The following is a 22,567-nucleotide window of genomic DNA, read 5'->3' as shown; positions in this document are numbered from 1 at the left end:
CATCCCACAGGAGCAGGGGCCACTGTGAGGCTGCACCTGGGCAGGACCTGGCACTCAGAGCCAAGCCAGGGGCATTGGGCCACCATCCCACAGCAGGGCATGCGGCGTGCCTGGCCCTCACCCTGCCCTGTGTAGCCAGAGTCTCTGCAGACTGATTTCAGACATTTAAAAATACACAACAATTGTTATCGAGGTTATACTGAACGCTAGAGCTTCCCACGGAACTACTTTATCATGTTCAAAAATATTTAATCCCAGCAATTTTCACATTGTTCTTATAAAAACAGACATGTATGAAGGGAAATGAAATGCTTCGTACATTTTTTTGGCACTTTTTTTTTTTTTCCTCTTTTTTTTTTTTTCTCTTTTTTTTTTTTTTTTTTTTTTTACCGTTACAAATTACAAACACACATTCGTTGTTTTTGAAAGGAAAACCCCTAAATCCCAGCTGTACACCGCAGAGCTGCACCAGCCACCCCGAGCTCACCCAGCCTCCCGCGCTGGCGGTTGCTCTACAAGGACAAAAGAAGGACGCCGGCAGCCAAGGACGTGGCGGTGGCTTCGCTGCCCTCCCCAGGGGTACAGCAGGGACAGCGTGGCCCTTTGGGATCCGTGTCCCCACCGCTGTGTGGCTCTGGCAGGGGTGATGCAGCGAAGGAGTGCGAGGGATGCCAAGGGTGGGAGTGAGGGGCCGATTTCTGCCTGCTCTGCTCCCCACAGAGCTCCTGTGCCGAAGCATCCGCACATCCCACCTGCCTCTTCTTCCGAGCACCTCCGCCTTCACCCCCTGCCCGGCTGCGGCACCCAGCCGGCCGTGGATCCGGGAGGTGCGGGGCGGGCAGCGCGGCACAACCCTGCAGCAGGAGCCGGGGTGCCCAGCCCATCCTGCTTACCCTGAGATGCTGCCAGGGGGCAAAGAGCGACCTCCGGCCGTGCCGGGTCGGGGTGTTCCCGGCAGGGTGACGGGAAGCGCTGCTGGAGAGGAACAACGGGCAGAGAGAGCGGAGAGAGGCACCAGCTGGGAGCTCTGCTCGCCCCAGGGCGGCTTCCAGGGCTCCCAGCCGCGCTGGGCCGGTGGCTGGGGGGCACTGGTCGGTGCTTCTCCGCAGAGCATCACCCCCGAGTCCTGGCTCGCCGCCTCTCCACATCCGAAGCGAAGTGGGAAAAGAAAGCAGCACGTACCTCGTGTGTGCCAGGCTGTCCCTGCTCTCCTGAGCCCTGCAGCGAGGACGGTCCCTGCTCCAGCGCCCCCCGAGCCCCCCGGGGCAGGGCCCCGCTTTGGGAGCCGGGAGCTGCGGGATGGGAGCCCGCGGGGGACCCTGCGCTACCTCAGCTCCCAGCAATCAACCGCAGGCTCTTGCAATGGAGACATCTTTAATTTTTAACAACATCAGAACCGCAAAAATCCCCCTGCGTCTGTGCGGGCAGTGCCGAGGGACGCTCCGCCACGGAGGGGGACGTTCTGCCGTGGAGGGGGACACGGCAGTGCCCCCGTGCCCCCCTGGCCTCACCAGGACCCAGCTCTGCCCCGGCTCCCGCTGCTGCCTGTGCCCAGGGCTGGGCAGCACACCTATCGCAGTTTAAATAGAATAAATACAGTGAAGAAAAACAGTAAAATCTTCAATAGAGAGGCAAAAGGAAAGACAACAGCAGGTCCGGGGATCCAACCAAACTCCACGTGGTCTCTGGATTAGTTACTGAGGAAGTTCTATGAGAGCACATTAAGTTCGCTGCTGGAGACTCTCTTACCGCTGTCCTTATATCGAAACCTCGTATTCTCGTGTTTCCTGCAAGCAAGGAAAAGCCGGTTGAGGGCAGCAGCTGCATTTCAGGTTCATCTCCCCATTCCCAGGCAGCAAGAGAGATCCTGGGTGTTCTCTTGCCCCCAGGGGAGTGATGGCCCGGCAGCCAGGACCCCTCAGCCCCCTGTGCTTCCCAACCCACACGGATGGACCCGTGCCCCATTGCTCAGTGCTCCCACAGAGCCTGGTGGACTCATCCCGGGGCTGCCCAGCTAGCCAAGCCCCCCAGGAGCGTCCCTAGCGAGGGCAGGCACAGCACGACTCACCCCTGTCTCATAAATCGGGTTGTCAAACTCCGTTTCTACCGTGATCTGGCTGTAGGGGTGCGAGTACATGAGGGGCAGGCGGAGGCTGGAGTAGTACCGACACCTGCGGGGAGAGGCGGAGTCGCGGCTGCACGGACTGAGTCCAGAACCACACACATCCCCCCATCCCAGCTCCTCCCAGCGCCCCGGGCACCCCAGCGCACCCCCAGCGCCATGCCCGGGGCGTGTGGCTGCCGAGGGCGGCGCTGAGCCAGCCCCGGCCGTGCCCCGGCTCTGTGCCAGCCCCACCTGGTGAGATAGATGTACGCTCCTCCCAGCAGCAGGGAGATGATCAGCACCGGGATGAAGATGGCCAAGGCCATGTTTCCCCCCTCGAGTGACGTCTCTGCAGCAGCTTCTGCTACTGAAAGGACGAGATCTATTATGTTGGCATTTTTGGGCACCCTGTGGTCCCCTCTCTGCCTCTCCCCCTCCTCCCAGGCTCCACCAGGATCCTGTGCACCCAGGAAACCCACGTCACTCACCTTCGAGAGCGTGTTCGAAGCTGTCTTGGTTCACTGGAAGAGAGGTGGAGAGTTACTGGTCTGTAGCTGGGTTTGACTGGGTGCTGGCAGCTGTTGCCTGCTGGGAAACCCAAACCTGGGGTCTCCTTCCCTGTTTGGTCCCAAACCACGCTGCAAACTCCCAGTTTTTAATAAGCTCTTGTGGCCAGGACAGAGCAGGCTGGGCTGAGCAGAGCCCAGATCCAGAGAAGCTCCAGGTCTCAGCCAAGTTCAGCTCCCAGCAGAGGCTGCAGCCTGACCAAGGTCCCTGGGCTGCCCCAGGTTGGGGACAGAGGTGTTGGCTGTCCCCTTGGCCCCCATCCCTTCCCCGTTACCTTTGCAGATGGGCAGGGGGCCGCTCCAGTGGGATGGCTGGCCCAGGATGCATTTGATGGTCACCTCCCCCATGAGTTCAAAGCCCTCATAGCACATGAAGGTCAGGGACTCTCCTGGCAGGTAGAGGCGCTTATAAAGGATTTGGTACCCGTTTTCGGGCAGTCCCGGGTTATCACAGGCCAGCGACTCCTCAGCTGAAAGGGAGTGAAACACACCCAGGGTGAGCCCAGGGCTTGGGCTGCCGAGGGAGAGAAGGAGCCTGGGGGCAGTGAGGAAGCACCCAAGCCTCACCCCCCTCTGCTTCCAGGTAGCTCAAGGATCTGCACCACCCCCCACAGCTGGGCAGGGTCCTGGCTGCAGGAAAATGCCACCCAGGACCCCCAGAAAGGAGCTGGACTGCAGGAGAGCAGGAGAGACCACCCGGACTTACAGACACAGTGCGGGAGCCGCGAGGTCCAGATGGGGGTCCCGGTCTCGCGGCTGTAGCAGGTGAGCAGGGAGCTGCCCTCCAGCACGAAGCCGGGGTTGCAGGTGTACTGGATGGTGGTGCCCACCAGCAGCACCGGGTCCGAGATCAGGCGGGTGGAGTGCTCCACCTCCCCGGGGTCCGTGCAGTACATAACTGGGGAGAGAGGATGGCTGAGAGGGGAGACCCTCGGAGCTGGGAGCCCCTCAGAGATGGGAGACCCTCGGAGATGGGAGACCCTCAGAGATGGGAGACCCTCAGAGCTGGGAGCCTCTCAGAGCTGGGAGCCCCTCAGAGCCCCTCGGAGCGGGACCAGCGCTGTTACAGGGTGTGGGATGGGGACAGCAGCACCCTCCTGTGGGGCACTTACTCTTTTCACAGAAGGGAGGGTCGCTGCTCCAGCTGAGGTCCCACTGGCAGGTGAGGGTGTCACTGCCCACGATGTCATAGCCCGGGTCACACTGGTAGGTGATCTTGGCCCCTCTCACCAGCTCTGTGTGTGACGTGGTCTTCCAGCCGTTCTGGATCTCGGGCAGGTCAGAGCAGGAGTCGTTGCGGGACACCTCTGCAGCCAAGAGGAGTTCTGGCTGTCACCTGCTGAGCAGGACCCACGGCACAGCCCGCCCCAGAGCCACCCCAGCTGCACACATGGATCTTCCCAAGGGCCTGTCCCTCCCCACAGCTCCCCAGCCCCGTGCCCCACGAATGGCACAGCTGAGCTGCAGGCGGCGTCCCCTGGGCACAGGGAAAGGGCAGCAGCGAGGGACAGGGGCTCCCCATCCCTGACCCTACAGGCAGGCAGAGGGCTGTGCTGGTGAACATGGGGCAGTGTCTGTGCTGGGGTCAGGATAACCTGGGAACAGCAGGCTCAGCTCCAGCTGCGGGTGCAGGAGAGCTGCCAGCACCACGGTCACAGCACAGCCGGTTTGCTCACGGGAGGATTTGTTCCCTGCTTCCCCCAGGCTGGTTTGCCCAGGTGTGGGGTTGTGCCCTGCCCTCCCCAGCCCCGTGTGCTGCAGAGCACCGAGGAGGGCCCTGCAGCCTCCCAGGTACTCTGCATTGCAGCTCTCTGTTTTCCGTAGCCAGGGCTGTCAGCAGCACAGGGAAAACACGCCTGGAAGGAGTCTGGCACTGGAAGCAGGGCGGGGCAGAGGCAGCCAGAGGCCACAGGCAGCAGTGGGGATGGAATGCCCTTCCCAGTCCCTGTCCCTGCCGTGGGCACCCACAGCCCCAGCCTGGCAGGCACAGCTGCCCCGAAGGACAATGGATCAGGCGTCTCCAGGTGCAGTCTGAGCAGCTCTGGAGCAAAGAGATGGGAACATCCATCTCTGGAGCCCACCCAGGGACTGGCTTCAGTGACCACCCCTGCCACCAGCTCGTGCCTGACAGGGTGTGTGAGGGGATCCTGCATCCCTGTTTCCAGCAATTTTTTTCCCTCTGGGCAGCACCAAGGCTAACAGCGACCCAAATCACCTTGTTGCCAGCCTGAAGGAGGGGAGACATAGAGGGGCACCCCAGAAGTGACTGACCCAGAGACCTGCAGCTGGGCTGGGCGCTCTGCAGGAGGCTCAGGGTGGGATATGAAGGGGGTGCTGGTGCCTCAGTGGCTCTCCCTGCTTCCAGACCCCGCAGCTGGACAGTCTGAGCTGGCGGTGTGTCACATCCTCGCACCAGCACCCTGCTCCCCTACCTATGTAGTTCATGATGAATCCTTGCCCCTTCCCGAAGATGAGCCCAGCAGGGTCCGAGTGGAACTGGATGGTGAGGTCGGGGCTGGAGGAGTAGAGCTTCTGGGGGCCGCTGCTGCCCACGTACTGCCCCAGGATGCGGGCGGAGAGCTCGTCCCCGTCGTAGATGGTGAGGATGTCGCTGTTGGTGATGTTCAGGCTGAGAGGAGAGTTTGGTTAGAGGGCAGCGTGTGCCGGGAGCCCAGGCAGGACACGGCAGCGCGGCCAGGTGACCTCTCTCGGGGTCACCTCCCTCCGAGGGGTTCGAGGCTGGGCGGTGCCGGCGGCTCCCGGGACCCCGCGCTTGGAAGCGCCGGTCCCGGCGGAGCCGCGCTTGTCCCCGCGGCCACCAGAGCGCAGTGGCGGCCCGCGGATGGCGGGGACGGCCGGGGACACGGGGCAGGGGTGGCCGCAGCCTCCATCCACCCCGGGAATGCGGCTGCCCTGGAGCCGAAGGGGATGGGGGGGGCCGCGCTGCTCTCCCCCCGCTCCAAGGCCAAGCGCAGGGGATGGATGCACACGCCAGGGGACGAACAGCTCTAGAGTGTCGGGAGCGTTCTCTGGGGGCCGGCAGAGTGGGTGAACGATCACATCGACCCAAGGGTGGGCAGTGACACCCCTTCCCCGCTCGCTGTCCTGCCGTGTCCACGCCCCAGCGAGGGAGCACGGCCGGCACCAGTGCCCTGCTGCAGGGTGGCACAGGAGGGGCCGGGGCAGGGACCACCCTCCTCCCCTTCCCTGGGGGTAACAGGGCCAGAGGAGAGCACCAGGATGCTCCCAGCCACACAGGAGATGCCTGAGCTTGTCCCCAAACGTTTTATTAGGAATGTTCTTGGAGGGGGCCCAGCTAATCCCCATGGCAAGCTGACATTTGTAGTAAATCTCTGCTTTTTGTCAAACAGGATTTTCTCAGTGACATTTATGCCTGATGACTTCAAATCACTCAGCCTCCAGTTCTGCTCAGCCCAAGCACCCACAGAGCTGGGAGAGGTGTGCTGGGAGCTCCCACTTGGGGTTTTATGGGGAGCTTTAAAATCTTTATGACTCTAAGCCTCTACTTGAAACATGTCCTCCTCTTGAAAACCCAAAATAGCATCAAAGGAGGCTCCTGCTGCAGCAGCAGCATTACCATGCCAAGAGCTCTCAGCCCGGCATTGGATCCTGCTCCCCTCTGACCCCAGCATGTTCAGCCTGGGTTTGCTGGGTGGCTCCGCTCCCTTAGTGCCTGTATTTCACATTCAGCCCAAAGACTGAGCTGTTTTCATCTCGTGGATGCCTCCAGGCTCTCCTAACCCCACATGACCCAGCTCCTGAGTGTCACCCCGGTAGCACGTGGCCGTGTGCTGCTGTGGCACCGCGCCCCGTGGAGAATTCCAAAGCCACTGGAGCAGCAATTAACTGCTGCAATGCACCGTGTGATGGTGCTTTGAACTCAGGGAGCACCACTCAGTCCTGCCCAGGGTGCCAAGTGCGTCCAAGGGGATTATGGAAGCTCTGGGGGGGAGAACAGGACACGGCAAGGCTCTTCCCTGTGAGGGAGGTAAGGCCCTGGCACAGGGTGCCCAGAGAAGCTGTGGCTGCCCCATCGTTGGAAGTGTCCAAGACCAGGTTGGAAGGGCCCTGAAGGAACCTGGGATAGCAGAAGCTGTCCCTGCCCATGGGAGATCAGCTTTAAGGTCCCTCCCACCCAAACTGTTCTGGGATTCTGTGATTCCATGGTGGAGGCGAGGGGAGCAGGATACTGCAGCAAAATGAGGCGAGCACTCCTGGGGCAGAGACGGACACAGAGCCCCTGGGCTACTCACAGCTGGATGTCCAGGAAGAGCCGCTTCTCCTCGCCCACGTGGATCCTCCAGATGCAATCCTCGCCCTCCGTGTAGGGCTCCGGCCAGTTGGGGGACAGGATCACCCCGGCCACGGCAGTCAGCTCCCCCCCGCACGTGGCTGTGGGGGACAAGGGGGAGGCAGGGCTCAGGGGGGCCCAGGGGTGCTCACCCCACACCCAGCACCGCCCACGGGCAGGACTGACCTCGGCACAGCGGCTCCGTGTCGTTCCAGTAGGGATCTCGCATGTTGATGCACTCGATGACGGCGGGGCCCTGCTCCAGGGAGTGCCCGGGGTCACAGGTGAACTCCACGGTGGTGCCCAGGTTGTAGGTGGGGTCGGAGGTGGTGAAGTTCCCGTTCTGGATGTAGGGCTCGTAGCAGTGGCCCCGCTCAAAGGCTGGAAGAGATCCCTGTTAGCTGCGGGGACACGGAGCTGCTCCCTTCTCTCTGAGCTTCCCCAGGTGACCCCCAGGCCCTGCTGCTGTCCCCATGAGAACCTGACCCCTGCATCCCCACCTGCATGGACGGCCTCTTCCACAGAGTGTCTTACAGAAAATTAGGATTAACAACGATTTATCTGTTCTGCCCCACGCAGGCCTAACCAAACCCCACTCCCACGGCGGATCAGCACTAGGGGTGTGCTCAGGGCGCTGCGTTTCCCAAGCTGGAGACGCCAAGCCGTCCACCCTGGGATTGCTGCGTGCTACTGAGCCTCCTCAGGGCCACAGGGCTCTGATCCTGCAGCGGGATCCACTTAAATGACAACGGGAGCTAGAGGGGCACCAGCACTGCCCGTGCTGGGGACAGCCAGGACCCTTCCTGCCGGGGCTGGGTGTCCTGGCTGAGGCGGGCGCTGCCCTCGTGTCCCAGCACGGGGACACAGCACCTTCGAAGCGGATGTTGAAGGCCGTGGCGGCCGCGGGCTCCTCGGTGAGGAAGTCGATCCTGATGGAGGAGCCGTCGCTGATGACGCCCTCGAAGGGGACGCTGTCGGCGCGCAGCGAGTCGTAGAGCACGGCCGAGCGGTTGGTGTCCCCGCTGTACACCACCATCCTGCGGGGACACGGGGCCGTGTCACACGGGACAGCGTCCCCCAGCCCCGCCCGGACACAACGCGGGGAGGTGGAGGGCAGGGGACAGGCTGGGAGCTGCCACATTTTTGGTGTATTCTGGGCTTCTCCCGCCAGATAGGCATGGAGTGTGTCCAGGGAAGGGAACGGAGCTGGGGAAGGGGTTGGAGCACCAGGAGCGGCTGAGGGAGCTGGAGGGGCTCAGCCTGGAGAAAAGGAGGCTCAGGGGGAACCTTGTGGCTCTGCACAGCTCCCTGACAGGAGGGGACACCTGGGGGGGTCAGGTTCTGCTCCCAGGGAGCAAGGGATAGAACAAGAAGAAGTGGCTTGTGCCAGCGAAGGTTTAGACTGAATATCAGGGAAAATTTCTTCCCCAAAAGGGCTGACAAGCATTGAAACAGGCTGCCAGGGGCAGTGGTGGAGTTCCCTTCCCTGGAGGGGTTTAACAGCCGTGTAAATGTGGAGATGTGGTTTAGTGGTGAGCTTAGCAGTGCTGGGGGACCGTTGAACTCAACAATCTCAGAGGGCTTTCCCAACCCAAATAATTCCATTTTTTCTATATTTAGTGCCCAGCAAAAGGCCCTGCTCCCCACCCCATGCAGAAGAAGCCCTCTGGAGCCCCCTGGAAGCTCTCTGCAGTCCCAGGGCTGTGGGAAAACGGCTCCCGCAGCCTCACCTGTCCTTCTCGGTCAGCAGGAGCTTCTCAAAGTGCAGGTGCAGCTTCTGGCCCGGGGGGGCCCCGATGGCCCACACGCAGTACATGCTGCCAGAGTGGTTCCCGCTGTAGCTGGGGGACAGCACGCGGCCGATGGTGGCGTTGTGGACTGTCCCTCCACAGGGAGCTGCAACACAGAGCACAGCCCCGCTGGGATGGGCACGGGGACAGCGGCATTTGTGCTCCCCCTCTGCCCAGCTCTCCTCAGAGTCCCCAGCGCACAAACCTTTGCTCTGTCTGTGCATATTTATACTCGCAAATGCATATCTATACTCACACATACACATAAAATCTTAATTTCCTTTCCCCTTGCTGCCTAACGAGGGGGCAGATTCTGCTGTCACCACCTGTGACACCTGTGGCACCCCAGGCCACGCTCTGTGCAGGGCTGGGCATTGCTCTCACCCCCTCCCAGGACCGCATTCATCTCATGTTTTCCCCGGTGGAGCCCAGTTTTCCACGCCTGGGGCTGGGATGTGCAGGCACCTGAGCAGATGGGCTCGGGGCTGCTCCAGTGCGGCCGGGATGCGTTGATGCAGGTCAGCACGCGGGGGCCCTGCAGCTCGTAGCCCAGGTGACAGTGGAAGTGAGCAACGCCACCCGAGTGCAGATCCATCACCGTCACGTCTCCGAAGTCAGGTCTCCGTGGGAAGTTACAGCTCAGCATAAACACTGGAACAGGCACACGCTGGGAGCTCAGGGCTCAGCTGCTCCCATCCAGCCCGTGGGGACGTGCTGGATGTGCCCACGTGTCGCACAGAGCAGCGGCGGAGCACCACCAACCCCCCGCTGCCGCTGCTCCCCCACCTGTTACTGCTCTTGCCCAGACCCAGTTTCTATTTTAAAAATTTGCTGGGACTCATTTATTTTTTAAAGCTCTTCGAGGTAAAAAATAGACTGGCAGTGTGAGAGTGTGCAGGAGGAGCTGCTGCACGGGGACAGAAACGGGGCAAGGCGGGTGTGAGAGGCACAGCCAGCACCGGGACTGGGGACATCAGGGCACATCGAACCCTCTGCCCTGGGCACAACACCTCGACCAGCTGATGCTCTGGGCACGGGAAGGTGATGAAATGGGAACGCGGTTGGTCTGTGGGGGCACAGCTGGCTGGTTTGACCCTGCAGCCGAGTGGGACTGACCCCAAACCCCCCCTGCCCATGCTGGGGACACACCCACCCTGGTAGTGGAGCTGGAATGTCCCCACCACGTCGTCCTGGAAGGTGCGGAAGTAGACGGAGATGGTGTTGGTGGGGCTGCGGATCACCTGGCCTTCCACCAGAAGGGTCTGGTTGGCCAAGACCACCAGGGCGTCGCCGTCCACGCCGCGGATGGACAGCACCTCCCCGTCCGACAGGTTCACGCTCTTCACCTGCAGGGAGGAGCAGAGACCTGTGAGCCGCGGGGCCACGGCGGCCACGTCGCTGCCCTGTCGCACGGAGCATCGCACCAGCGCTGCGCTGCAACAAAAACCAGGGCACTCCTCAGGGTCTGGCGCTCACCACCCCACCCCGTGCACCAGGAAACCTCCCCAGGAGCCCTCACCCAGCCGGGGAGTGCTCGGGGAGCCACACAGCAAGTGCGTCTAATGAGTGGTTCCAAAAAGGCTTTAATTATTATTTGGAAATAGCTGAGCAGTAACCTCACATTTACATTTCACGTCCATTTAGCTTAATAAATGGGCTCGCATTTCAGCAGAAAGATGCTCATCAGACCGTTTGTTTCCCTGAGTGTGCGAGGCAAGGGGCTCTATATTTAGCACCAGCCCAGCCGTGATTGGGAGCGCTCCCGACGGTGTTGTGACTGGAGGGATCTGTGGCTGTTGTCACCGCCGTGCCCACCTCTCCCTGGCACACAGGGCTGGGATGTGCCCTGCTCCAAGGGCACTGCACGGAGCCACCCTCAGCGTCCTGAGCCTGCTCCTGAAGGAAATTCCCTGGAAAAGCCGGTTCCTGGCTGAAAAGCTGGATTAACATCCCCAGGCTGGTTCGGAGCATGCCTGGGTTCACCCCAGCCTGTGTTTCAACCCAAGAGGAGCTGATTTCGCCTTATTTTTCCAGCTGGGTCCTGGCAGGGAAAAGCATTGTCTGGAGCACTGGCCATGTGCAACTCTGACCCGCAGCCTGCCCTGGGTCGTTTGTTCTTTTCCAGATATTTTCCCCAAAATGTGCTTTCCCAGCATGGCCAGCACGCACTGTGGCTGGTGGGGTGGCTCAGATCTGATTATTAATAAATGGGACGAATTAAGTGTTATTTTGGCAAATTATTTGGAGTCCAGGGATCTGAGTGGGCTCCATACGATGCCAATGATTTCCCCCAGCTCCCTCTTGGGACAGAGCTTTGCTTCTCCAGCTGGGTCTGGATCCCTGTGAAGATTTTTCCAAGGTGTTTCTAACAGATTTTGTTCTGCAATCGCTCGAAGCCAAACCTGTTCCCCAGCTGGCTCCCTCCGGTGCTGGTGGCACCACGCACACGACACAGAGCCAAAATCACTCCAGGAAACCGGGAAGGGGATTCAGGGGAGCAGCTGGAGCAGGCAGAGCCCTGCGGAAGGGAGGAAGCTGTGCTGGGAAGGATCAGCGCTGGGTGTCACGGGACACACACACACGCACTCCCTGTTCCACCACCAGCCTCCGCTCGGTGAAGCCAGGGTGTCACCACGAGTGCCATTCCCTGTGCCAGCACCTGGCTGGCATTCCCAGAGGAGCCTGAAGTAACCGGCGGGTGCAGACGCTGCCGTGGCCCCGCGCCAGGGACCGTCAGCCCTGCGAGAGGGACCATATGTGCCAGCTCCTGCCAGGGCCCGGGAGCACGGGCTCCGGCTCCAATCACAGCCTGCACCGCCAGCAGCTCCTCCAGAGCCTCGGGAAGGCGGGAGGGATCCTCGAGTCAGGCTGCCAGCCTCGCTCACCCACTGGAAAAACCTCTTTAGGGAAATTCTATTCCCTGCCAAGAAGATTCAGGAATTTTAAAAATAAATATAAATCTCACGGAGCATTCGGAGAGCTGGCTGCTCCCAGCTCCCAGGGCTGCCGTGGCACAGGCAGGGACACGGCTCTCCCTGGAATGCTGTGAGGGGTGCAGGGAGGGGCAGTGAGCTGAGCAGGGGCTCTGAGCTCTCCCAGCCTTTCCCAGGACCGTGCTGACATCCAGGCTTTGCGTCCACTCCTCCCCAAAGGCAGATTTCCCTGCAGTGAGTGGGGGTCTGGCTCCAAAATAAGTGGAGGGTCCCCGTGTTTGCTCCCAGTGCCTGCAGGAGCAGTTTTGGGCAGGGCTGGAATGCCACAGCCCCTGCAGGGAATCCTGTCCCTGGGCTTCTCTTTGCTCCTGCAGATGCCTTCAATGAGATTCCCAGGGTAAGAGGCAGCACCTTCCTGCTACAGGAGCTGGGAATCCAACCCAAACCCCTCCGATGGGGCCCCACACCCCGAGTTATCCATCTCCTTCCCTTTGGAATTCACCTGCGAGCCCCGAGCCCGCGGTGCTGCAGCACAGGGCACTGCCAGCTGCCGACGGGGCCGTGCTCCACCAGCACCGACCTGCTGTTGTGATTTAATTTGTCTGAAACGCTCCAAAGCATCAGCAAAGCGAAATGCAAAGCTTGGTGGGGGGGTGGAGAGGCCAATTTTATGCTCCATTAAAACCTGAGCTCGCAACGGAGTGAGGTCAGGAGCGGTGTCACCTGATGGATTATGGACAGAGGCGGATTTACAGCGGAGCAGCCTGTCTTTAGCACCCCGTGGATATGAGGAGACAGTTGCTGTGTCCAGCTGCTTTTCCACCGCCATGGAAAAGTGGCTGAGCTGCTCAGACTCTCCAGTGCTCACCCTGCACCACCGCTGCTCCCAGAGCAAACTCCCCGCCAGGGCTGGCAGCCAAGGTGGCCTTGTGCCCTTGGGGCCAGCCCCTGCCTGTGCCCACCGAGGGGACAGCGGGGACAACTCTGCTGGAACTCCTGCTCCTTTTAATGCGCACTTCTAATTGCACGAATTCAAACTGTAGGGATTTTAATTGGATGCAAATGGTGACATGAAGGAAACACCAGAAAGGGCTGCGGGGAGCATGGAGACCCTGGGCTGGTTTGACCTGGAGAGCGTTTGGAAGGTTCAGAGGCTCCCGCCCTGCCTGCAGCCTCACCAGGCTGAGGGGTGCTCATTTTGGGGGGAGCTGATGCTGCCAATGGTGCAAATCAGCTTGGGTGAGACCCCCCCTGCTCTGATGGGTGGGCGTTTGCTGGGCACCTGCACCAGCCAGAGAAGGAACCTGGGCTGCCCTCCTGGGCTTCCTGCATCCTCAGAGCCACCCAAACCCCTCCCAGCACACGGGGGGTGCAGAGGGCAGGGGGCTGGTGGCCCCTTCCCATCAAGCGCCTTTTTAACAACCCGCTGCCAGCGTCTCTCGGTTAAATTAATCGCGTGACATTTAAAGAGTTTGATCATCGCTGACATTCAGGATGTTCCAGCTCCCTCACAGAGTTCATTTATTACAAGGCCTTGAGAAAAATCTATTTTTTTTTTTTTCCCCCTGGAAAGAAAGGGGTATTTTATCAAGTGAAGATGCCCAGGGCAGTGCCCAGTGGGTCTGGCTGTGGGGATCCCCCCAAGGCACGGCTCACCTGGAGCTCGACGCCGTAGCCGGTGTAGACGGTGACGTTGTAGGTGCACTGCAGGTACCCGTGCAGGGGCAGCGGGGGGTAATCCGTGGAGTCGATGTAGCCCTCGGGGTCGTGGAAGCTCATGCTGCACAGCACTGAGGGGATGCACAGCGGCGTCACACCGAGGGCACTTCCCTCCCCACACCCCAAAACCCAGCACTCAAGTCCCTGCCCCACCAGCGATCCCCACAGAATCCCAGAGTGGTTTGGGTTGGAAGGGGCATTAAAGCCCAACCCCTGCCATGGCAGGGACATCTTCCAGTATCCCAGGTTGCTCCAAGCCCCATCCAGCCCGGCCTGGGACGCTCCCAGGGATCCAGGAGAAGCCACAGCTCCTCTGGGTGCCCTGTGCCAGGGCTTCATCACCCTCACAGGGAAGAATTCCTTCCCGCTATCCCATCTAACCCTGCCCTCTGGCAGTGGGAAGCCATTCCTCCTTCTCCTGACACTCCTTGTCTAAATTCCCTCCCCAGCTCTCTTGAAGCCCCTTTAGGAACTGGCATCAGCTCTAAGCTCTTCCTGGATCCCACTCCCAGCTCTCCCAGCTTTTCCTCAATGGACTAGTGTCTCATCCCTCCAACCACAAAGCACATGAAGAACAGAAGACTTTAGGCAGCCCCCAAACCCGGGTGCTGGCCTGATTTTGGGGGGGGGCTGCCTAAAAACAGGCGTGCGTGCTCCCCACCAGTGCCGCAGCCCCGTGCCCGTGCTCAGCTCAGCTCACCCGGGGAGGGCTCCGTGGTTGTGACGGTGGTGGTGATGATGGTGGACGTGGTGGTTTCCTGGCTCTCCTCCGACACAGAGCCGTGCGCGTCCCTCTCCGCGCTGCTTGTTGGGATAACGGCAGCGCCAGCCGGAGCCGCGGTCGGAGCCTCTCCAGCATCCCCCCGGCTGTCAGGGAAGGGCCGGGGGATGGCTGGGGGCAGGCTGGAAGGGGAGATCTGCAGCGTGGGGCGGCTGGTGGTGGCCTGGTCCCCCCAGGGCAGATCGGGGGGGCTCCGCTCCGCGTCCTCTGCTGGCACCCGCAGCGCTGGAGCGGCTGTGGGGAGCCGGGAGCTCCGTGGGCTGGCTGAGGGGGCAGTCCCGGGGGGCCCTGCCAGGGTGGGCTTCAGCCTCGGGTGCTTCCTTCCCGTGTTCACTTGCTTTAGAGTCGGTGGCTTTTTCTTGACAGGGGAAGTTTGTTTGGTGTCAGGTCTGGGGGCAGCGGTGGCCGTGGGCAGGAGCGGTGTTGTCTCCTCCGCTGGCGCTGCACCATCCTCTGGGGCCGGCAGGATGTTGGGGGCAGTGCCCTGCCCGAGCTCCCCAGCTCCAGGCTCTGAACCCACGGCGTGCCCAAAATCCTCAGCTCCCCCAGTCAAACCCGTGCCGTGCCCGAGCTCCGCAGCTCCACCGCCCGTCTTCTCCAGCGGCTCATCCGCAGCGAGAGGGTCCGGGCTGGCCGGCACCAGCACTGCCCCCGATCCGCTGTCTGCAAAAAAACAGGGGAAAGTGGGAACTGGGCAAAGCTGGGCACCAAATTAGAGCTGTGCTGCTGGCGTGAAATCAGCTCCCCTGGGAAGCTGTGGCTGCAGGAACACCCACCACTTCCCAAAGAAGGAACGACCGGCCCCCACAGCACAACACACCCGCCTTGGCAGAGCCCCCTCCGGCACCGGCGCCTTGGGCAAACCCAGCATTTGCTGGGAACAGGGACGGGCAGGAAAGAACGAGTGACCAACCCAGTGCCGCTCTGGCCAGGGGGTAATTGCATAAATACAGATTTATCCATCGCCCTGGGGTGACCGGGCTGTGATCCATGGGCTGGAATTCGCCGTGAGCTCCGTGAGATGCTGCAAAGAGCTCCGAGAGCCCAAGAGTCAAGGTTTTCCATGGAAACAGCAGTTGCCAGGGAAAGCACTTAATGCGCGGTACTTAAAGACTGTAATTCCAGCCCCCTCATGTTCCCTGGGCGGGTTTGGAGCCCCCAGGGTCCCTGTCCCTCTGTGGGCATGGGGGTCTGCAATCCCCCAGCCCCACTGCTGGCCTGGGGCTGCCCGGGCTCCCGCTCCCCTTTGTGGCTGCACACGAAGGCACCCAACGATCCCTGAAGCAGCTCGAGCTGCTGTGACAAGCCCGTGGTGGCAGCCAGGACGTGTGGCCACCACAGCACCAGCTCTCCATGGGATGGGGGCTGGAGCAGCAGTCAGGGTTTCCTTCCCAAGCACACTCCAGATAAACCTCGGCTCACCTCGGGTAGTACAGGTGCCTTAAACAAGAGCACAACTCTTGGGTTCCGTTTCACTTGATGTTTTCTGTTTCAAATTCTGCTGATTAAAGTAGGAGTGAAATGAAAAAGGGGGAAAAATGGAGCCTTTGTATGTGAATCCTGAAACACGGGGACACTGCTGGGTGACACTGCCCGGGGGGGCCGAGGGAGGGCAGGAGCAGCCTGTGCAGAGGGACTGAGCAGCGCTGAAAACTGACTCTGCTCCATCTTCTGGAAAATAGAAGCAGTTTCTGGCAAGAACCGAAGATAAGGAACGCAACAAGGAAAGGCAAAAGCTGGTGAATTAGCCCGGAGGATGGAGCTGCCAAAACTCTGGCAGTCCCGACACTGCTCTTCATTCCTTGGACACTCCGCTGGGGCCTGGGCTCGTCCTTTGCCCCTGGGACAGCCGGGGACAGAGCTGTGCCTGCCCCAAGCCACTGCACCCTGCCGCCACCACCAGCAGACCTGTCCCGGCCCCCGAGGGCTTCCTGGCCTCTCCTGCTGTTTGCCACGAGTTAAAACGTTAATACCTTAATTAGCAAGTGGTTCAGCAAATCCACCGCCGATTCCCTGAGCGCATTAGGAGACGCTTCACACACATCATCTGCAACCATCAGCTTGTGTCAGCTCTGAATAATCTCCCCCTAGGAAGGTTGGGTGCCTCAGCATCCCCACAGTTCTGGGGGGCAGACCAGGAGTTTCCACACCCTCTGCTTGTTTCTCGGTGTCTCTGCTTCCCTCTCCATCCCACCCTGGGCTCATCTTGGCCTCCATGGGCACCCTGCCATGGGCTGATGGGGGGAAATGTCCCCAAGGCCGTGCCAGTGGCAGCTCTCCTTCCCTGAGAAGATTTTCAGGGCTCTGCTGGGCTCTTCTCCTCCTCTCCCATGCCAAGCCCGGGAGGAGCAGTCAGTGGTTGCTCTCCCATGGCCCAGGTGACAGCTTTAGGGCTCTGCAGCAGAAGGTTTTGTCCACGAAGGGTGGAGATGGGGCTCTCAGACAGAGGGGAGGAAGCGCAGCCCTGGGAGGGCACGGTGGGACGTGGTGGGATGTGCTGGGGTATGCTGGGACGTGCTGGAACATGCTGGGATGCGCTGGGACATGTTGGGACGTACTGGGACCTGCTGGGACCTGCTGGGACCTGCTGGGACCTGCTGGGATGTGCTGGGATGTGCTGGGGTATGCTGGGACGTGCTGGAACATGCTGGGATGTGCTGGGACATGTTGGGATGTACTGGGATGTGCTGGGACTGGCTCACAGCAGCACAGTCAAGGACCCCGAGTCCTTAAAGCCGACACATTCCCCAAACCACCAACTCCACATCCCCGGGTTATTTGTCATGTGAACCCTACTTCTTAATGGATTGTGCCTTTAAACCATATTTTATGCCTTTGGAAAGCTGACTAATTCCTTATTAGATCCTTTGCCAGGATGCATTTACTGGATTCTGTCCTTAACAAAGCATGAAATAAAACACTCTGTAAAGCGACTCCTTAATGAGACACTAAACATGCCGCAGTTTGTAAAGGGCAAACGCGCATTCCAGGGAAGCGGAGAGGGCGGAACACAGCCAGGCTGGAGCAGGGGAGGGGGAGGCACAGGGCCCCGGCATCCGGGATCGATAAGGGCTTATTCCGCATTATCAGAAAGAGAATTGATTGCCGAGCCGAGCTCCTGATTGATCACCGCCCCCCCAAAGCCGAGCTGCGCTCCAGCACCTCCCGGGGGCTGCCAGACCCTGCTGCTCCCCCAGGGACCTCGGTGCTGCCCCACAGCCCCCACAGCCCCGGTGTAGCCCCCTGCCCACTCATTCCTGCATTTGGGAAGCAGAACTGAGTATCCCCATCCCTAAGGAAGGATTGCAGTGGGTTTCCATGTTTGCAGGGCTTTGGTGAGACCCTTTCCACCCTGATGTGAATTCCAACAGTGGTTCTGCCTCCTCCAAGGCCCATGGGGTGATCATGGCCCTAAGACCCTTCCCAGCTGCCGAAACCCATCCTGCCCTGCACAGGCGATCATTCCGGAGCTGACGGAAGAGAAACGGTCACGTTTGACCTTGATCTAATCTGCTGTAGCAGCTCTGGAGGAAAGAAACGCTGCTGAGATGCACAAGGGGTTTATCTTGTATCTCCATCGGGAGCCCTCTGCGGGCGGTTCCACGCTGGAAACCCTTCTCCAAATCCATGGAAACCTCCGTGGTGGCCCTGCAGCCCTGGCCGCTCCCGGGTGCGGCGCCGGGGGCTCTGTGTCTGCAGGGCAGCCTGGGCACAGCAGCTGCTCCTGCAGGACGGGCCAGGCAGGGGCGGGACACTTCGGAGCACCGAGTGACCTTAGTGCAGAACGACAGCTCCTCTCCGGGTCTATTCCGGGCTGTGCCTGGACACCGGGGGCGTGCAAACACCGCGCGGGGGCTGGGCTCCGGGGAGGGTGTCTCCAACCAGCCGCAGCCCCCGCGGTTTATACTTAGGAAGCGCCGCTGCCGAAGCTGGGCTGTGTGTGGGAGCTGCCAGCGGGGCACAGAGCTGGGGTGGTGGCACCAGGCTCTGGAGAGGCAGCAGGACTGGAGGGGTGGCAGGGAAGAGGCTCCTGGAGCGTCTCCTCTCTCCCAGGCACTGGGTGTTCACAGGGCACCAAGCACCCGCCCGCCTGAGCAGCAACAGCACAGAGGCACCAAAATCATCCTCCCCAGCCCCAGAGCTTCATCCCCATGTGAGAAGGGTCCCCAGCACCCCCAGCCAGGCCCGTGTCCCGTGGGCAGCCGCGGCCGACACGCCAGTGCTGCTCCAGAGGTGCCGTGGCTCCAGGAGAACCCGATGGCCAAGATACCTCAGCCAGAGGGGCTTAGAGGAATTAGAGAGCTGCAAATGCCTGATAAAAGGATGCTGGAATGATCACAAAGGCCTCATTTTGCTGCCGTGCTCCCGAAAGAGCCAAGGCAGGGGTAGCCGTATCGCGGCTCCCATTACTAATGCCGATGGTATCGCCGTGAGCACTCGCTCCAGGCAGGGCAGCTGCATTGCTCCAGCTCAGGAATCACTGTCCGGAAGGGTTTAGGATCTGATCGTAGCAGAAATGAATAAAGCTGATCCAGGCACTATCAATGGTGATGTTCAGCTCTGCCTGTGTGACGGGCTCAGGCGCGTTCATGGGTGCTGGGCTGGGCTAATCCTGCCTGGAGCCGGTGCCAGCATCATCTTGTGGAGAGCTGGGATTTATCCTGCGCTGCCCAGCACCCTCTGCACACAGGCTGAGCTCCCGGAGATCCCCATTCCCACGCGGTCCCTGCAGGAGGGTTGGCAGGAGCTGCCGTGCCCCTTGGTGGAGGAACGGGAACACTCCTGCTGGGGACGAGTTCATCCAGGGCTGATCCACATCTTGGATAAAGCAGGGAGGTCGAGGCCAGGTCCTGGTGCAATCCTTCATCACCGAGGGGCTGGGGGGCGGGAAGGGGCACCCTGGGCACCTTCTGCTCTCCCACGCCGACCTCCAGAGCGTGCAACACACATTTCATCCTCAGGGTTTGGGTGGGAAGGGGCGTCTGAGGAAAAGCAGGTTGTGTCCATCAAAACACTTGGCTGTGACAGGTTTGGTTTCAGATTTTAAAAGCTTTTGGCCTTAAATCTTGGAGAGCAGAACAACCTTAGTTGAAACAATCTTTCCCTTCCCGAAAGCCCCCGAGGGCGGAAGCAGCCTCCAAGGCTGCCCGCCTCCAAGCAGGAGATGCGAATCCCAGGTTTTCCTGCAGTCACGGTTCCGGCAGATTCAGTTTTTTTTCCGACAGCAAAGAAAAAAAACTTTTCCTCAAGAGCATCCCGTCAGCTCCCCCCTCTCGGCAAATAAAACCGTAGCAATCCGATCTGGGTGAATCATCCCCGTGGGAGCTGCGGGAAGCGCAGCTGGAGCAGGGGCTGCCCGCGGCACCGGGAGCTCCGGAGCCGCTTTCCTGGCAGAGGTGAGACAGGGACGGGAGAGCTGTGCAGGGATCTCAGCCCGACATTCCCGCCGCTGCTGGAGAAAATACAAAGCCGTTCTCCTCTCTGGCACAAGGGTGAAGGAGCGGTGCCTGTCCCTGGGTGCTGCCCGATGTGGGTGACAGCCGGGAAATGCTGGGAGCCTCCAGACTCCGGTGGGGAAACCTGGACTGTCCCATGGAGCAATTAATGGGAGAGAATCCAGAAGAAAAGAGATGCCCAGATTTTGCTTGGGCAGACAGCACAGCAGAGGCCAAGAAAGTTTGGAGCTGTTTTCCTCTCATTGCAGGGGACACCCGGCTGTCCCTCCCAGGCTGTCCCTTCGTGCCACATCCTCTGCAGGCAGGTGTGACCAACCCCTTGTTGAACTGAGGCTGCTCTGGACTCAGGCTGGGATGCAGCTGGGCACTGGGATTCCTGGTGCAGGAAGGGGTCGGGACACTTTTCTTTCCATTCCCGTGAATCTCCCAATGCCACAGAGACTCCGCTGGCCCGGGGGAGTTTCGGATCTGCTTTAAAACGCCGTTAAATTGCCCATGTGCAGGGGTTTATTTGTGCTCGTAGGACTGTGGTCTGAATATTTCATTTTAAAATTTACATCTGTGTCACTCGAGATGCTCAAATAAGGTTGCCATGGAAACCCCTCATTACTGGGTGAGGATGCTGGCAGTGGTGCCCAGCCCGAGGAGCCGTGGCCGGGAAGGACCAGGCTCTGCCCCCTCTGCCCACCCGGCTCCTGCACCCAGCAGCAAACCCATCTCTGCTGGGAAGGGCAGAGAGGAGAGAATCTGGGATGGTTTGAGCCAGAAGGGACTTTAAACATCACCTCATCTGCTGCCTGTGCCATGGGCAGGGACACCTTCCACTAAAATGAGTCGCTCCAAACCCTGTCCAGCCTGGCCTTGGGCAATTCCAGGGATGGATGGGAGGTGTTTCATGGGTTCCAGCTGCCTGAGCCGAGGGACTCGGGGACCTGCTGTGCTGGTGGTGACACGGGGCTGGGACATGGTCTGGGGCACTCCACCCACACTTGGTCCCCAAGTGATGAGACAGGGGGAAAGCCCCTGAACCGACCATGGGCGAGGGGGCTCCTGGTCCAGGTGGGAGTGAGGGATTTGGGCTCCACATAGGGAATGCTGCAGGACTGCTGAAGGTGGGGGCAATATTCCAACAGCAAAACACTCCTGGAAACCTGCTTTAGCGGCAAATCGATCCTGTTTGTGCCTGACTGGAGAATCCACGCTGCCTGTGCCCGGCTCGCTGGGCTCGGGAGCAAGGACACCACAAGGAATACGGGAATTAAACTCGCAAACCTCTCCCCCCTCTCTCCCCGAGCCCGGGGAGGAGCTGGAACTGCTCTAATGATCCACGCAGCCCCGACAGATGCCGGGAAATTACACACTTCTCCGAGCTAGGAGGAAAATGGATTTTCCTCCCCGCTGCTGCTTCATGGAGCTGGAATCAATGAGACTTCGACTCCCGGGTGTCTGCTGTGGCCACGCCAGCCCCGCACGGGCACCTGCGGCTTTGGGGGCACCTGCCCATTGGTGCCCTGGCTCCACAGTCTGTGTGTGCCCAGCCCTGGCACCCTTCACTGCAGCGTCACCCCCAGCACGGCCCAAATCCCCAGGGATGAGCCCAGCTCAGGCCGGGAATTGCTCAGCTCCTTCCCAAAGGGATGTGGGAGGAGCAGCAGCAGCTCAGGAAGAAGAGGAGTTTAAGAGGCTCATCCAGTTATGGAGGAATGAGATTTGCAGCATGGAAGTGATCCAGCCTGTCCCGTGCTGGCGGGATCCCACTGCGTCCCCAGGTCATGGGGGTAGGAATTATCCTGATGTTCCCGACCAGTCGGGACTGGGGAGCAGGGGAGCAGAGCCATTAGAGAGGGTGGAACCTTGATGCAGGTGACAATTTGAGTTTATCACAGGGTTTTATGACACCAAGTGTAAGAAAGGCACATCCGTGCCTTGTGGCAGGCAGACAGTCCCAGCTGACAGGAATTAACAGGCTGGGTTCAAGGGGGAATTCATTTTCTTTTGGAAGTTCATTAGGAAAGAAGTTTAAAGCTCATCCAGTCCCACCCTTTGCCATGGGCAGGGACACGTCCCACTGTCCCAGTTCGCTCCAAGCCTCATCCAACCTGACTTTGGACGCTTCCAGGGGGATGAAGGAGTGAAAGAAGATCCCTCCTGTGCCTCTCCCGGGCTCCCCAGCTGGAATGTTCACTCCTCAGGGCCCACCTGGGGAGAGGAAATCGAGTGTTTTGGCAGCTTTTCAAGCTACAAATTGAAGAGGGGGAAGAGAAGCTCCTTCTTTCTTCGCCAATCATCCAGCCCAGCCGTCTACATCAGGGCATAAAATTAAATGGGTTCCTAAAGAGAGAGTATATTTAGCTACAAAACCCCGTTCTAGTCAGCTCTCTGCAGCTAAAATAATTAATCTCCCATCACTGTTAAGATGCAGCGGAGCAGATCTGGAGAAGCGAGCGCTGGGATTAACCCTTTGTGGGCAGGTCAGCCCTGTGAGAGCAGCTCCAGCTCCGCTCCTGCTGCGATGCCAGGGGAGATCCTGGGAGCTCCTGGAGACTCCTGAGGGTCGTGCCAGGCTGGCTCTGCACAGCTGTGTCCCCTGCCATGCCAGCCCCTCTCGGTGCCAGTGCTGCTTGAGCCGAGGACTTGGCAGGGGTGCTGTGCCCTGGCACTGCCTCTCGGGTGATGCAGGGGACCCAGGAGGGATGCAGGAGCCCTGGCAGGGATGCAGGAGTGGGTTCATCCTAATTCCCTGCTCCTGGGGACACTGGGAAACATTTGCTGGATACATATCCCCAAAACATCTGGAGAGACAAAGTTTAGTGCAGTTACGAGCGCTGGCTGTTCCTGTGCCTGGCCGTAAATCACCGATGGGCTCGCTCCCAGGCAGTCACATCCGTGGAATACCCAGCTATTCC

General features: G+C 60.2%; 1 protein-coding gene across 2 annotated transcripts in view; it reads right to left on the bottom strand.

Moving 5' to 3' along the window:
• Nucleotides 1-232: 232 nt before the first annotated feature.
• Nucleotides 233-22,567, bottom strand: part of SEZ6L (seizure related 6 homolog like) — a 42,459-nt gene continuing 20,124 nt past the window's right edge. Inside the window, exons 2-17 of one of the 2 annotated variants that reach the window (XM_040081047.2) lie at nt 14,125-14,868; nt 13,362-13,495; nt 9,926-10,118; nt 9,238-9,423; nt 8,713-8,878; nt 7,853-8,019; nt 7,169-7,363; nt 6,945-7,083; nt 5,103-5,299; nt 3,783-3,977; nt 3,377-3,568; nt 2,946-3,140; nt 2,593-2,625; nt 2,357-2,471; nt 2,069-2,171; nt 233-1,787 (exon numbers count right to left, since the gene is read on the bottom strand). In XM_040081047.2, coding sequence (XP_039936981.1) covers nt 1,758-1,787; nt 2,069-2,171; nt 2,357-2,471; nt 2,593-2,625; nt 2,946-3,140; nt 3,377-3,568; nt 3,783-3,977; nt 5,103-5,299; nt 6,945-7,083; nt 7,169-7,363; nt 7,853-8,019; nt 8,713-8,878; nt 9,238-9,423; nt 9,926-10,118; nt 13,362-13,495; nt 14,125-14,868 — 2,984 coding nt within the window. In that variant the 3' untranslated portion in view covers nt 233-1,757. The remainder of the gene's footprint in view (nt 1,788-2,068; nt 2,172-2,356; nt 2,472-2,592; nt 2,626-2,945; nt 3,141-3,376; nt 3,569-3,782; nt 3,978-5,102; nt 5,300-6,944; nt 7,084-7,168; nt 7,364-7,852; nt 8,020-8,712; nt 8,879-9,237; nt 9,424-9,925; nt 10,119-13,361; nt 13,496-14,124; nt 14,869-22,567) is intronic. The other variant, XM_040081048.2, reaches the window with a different exon arrangement.

This window comes from Hirundo rustica, chromosome 17 (genome assembly GCF_015227805.2).
Source record: "Hirundo rustica isolate bHirRus1 chromosome 17, bHirRus1.pri.v3, whole genome shotgun sequence".
NCBI classification, from domain to species: domain Eukaryota; kingdom Metazoa; phylum Chordata; class Aves; order Passeriformes; family Hirundinidae; genus Hirundo; species Hirundo rustica.
Note: the sequence above shows the minus strand (reverse complement) of the source record. Positions and strands in the feature narration are given on the sequence as shown.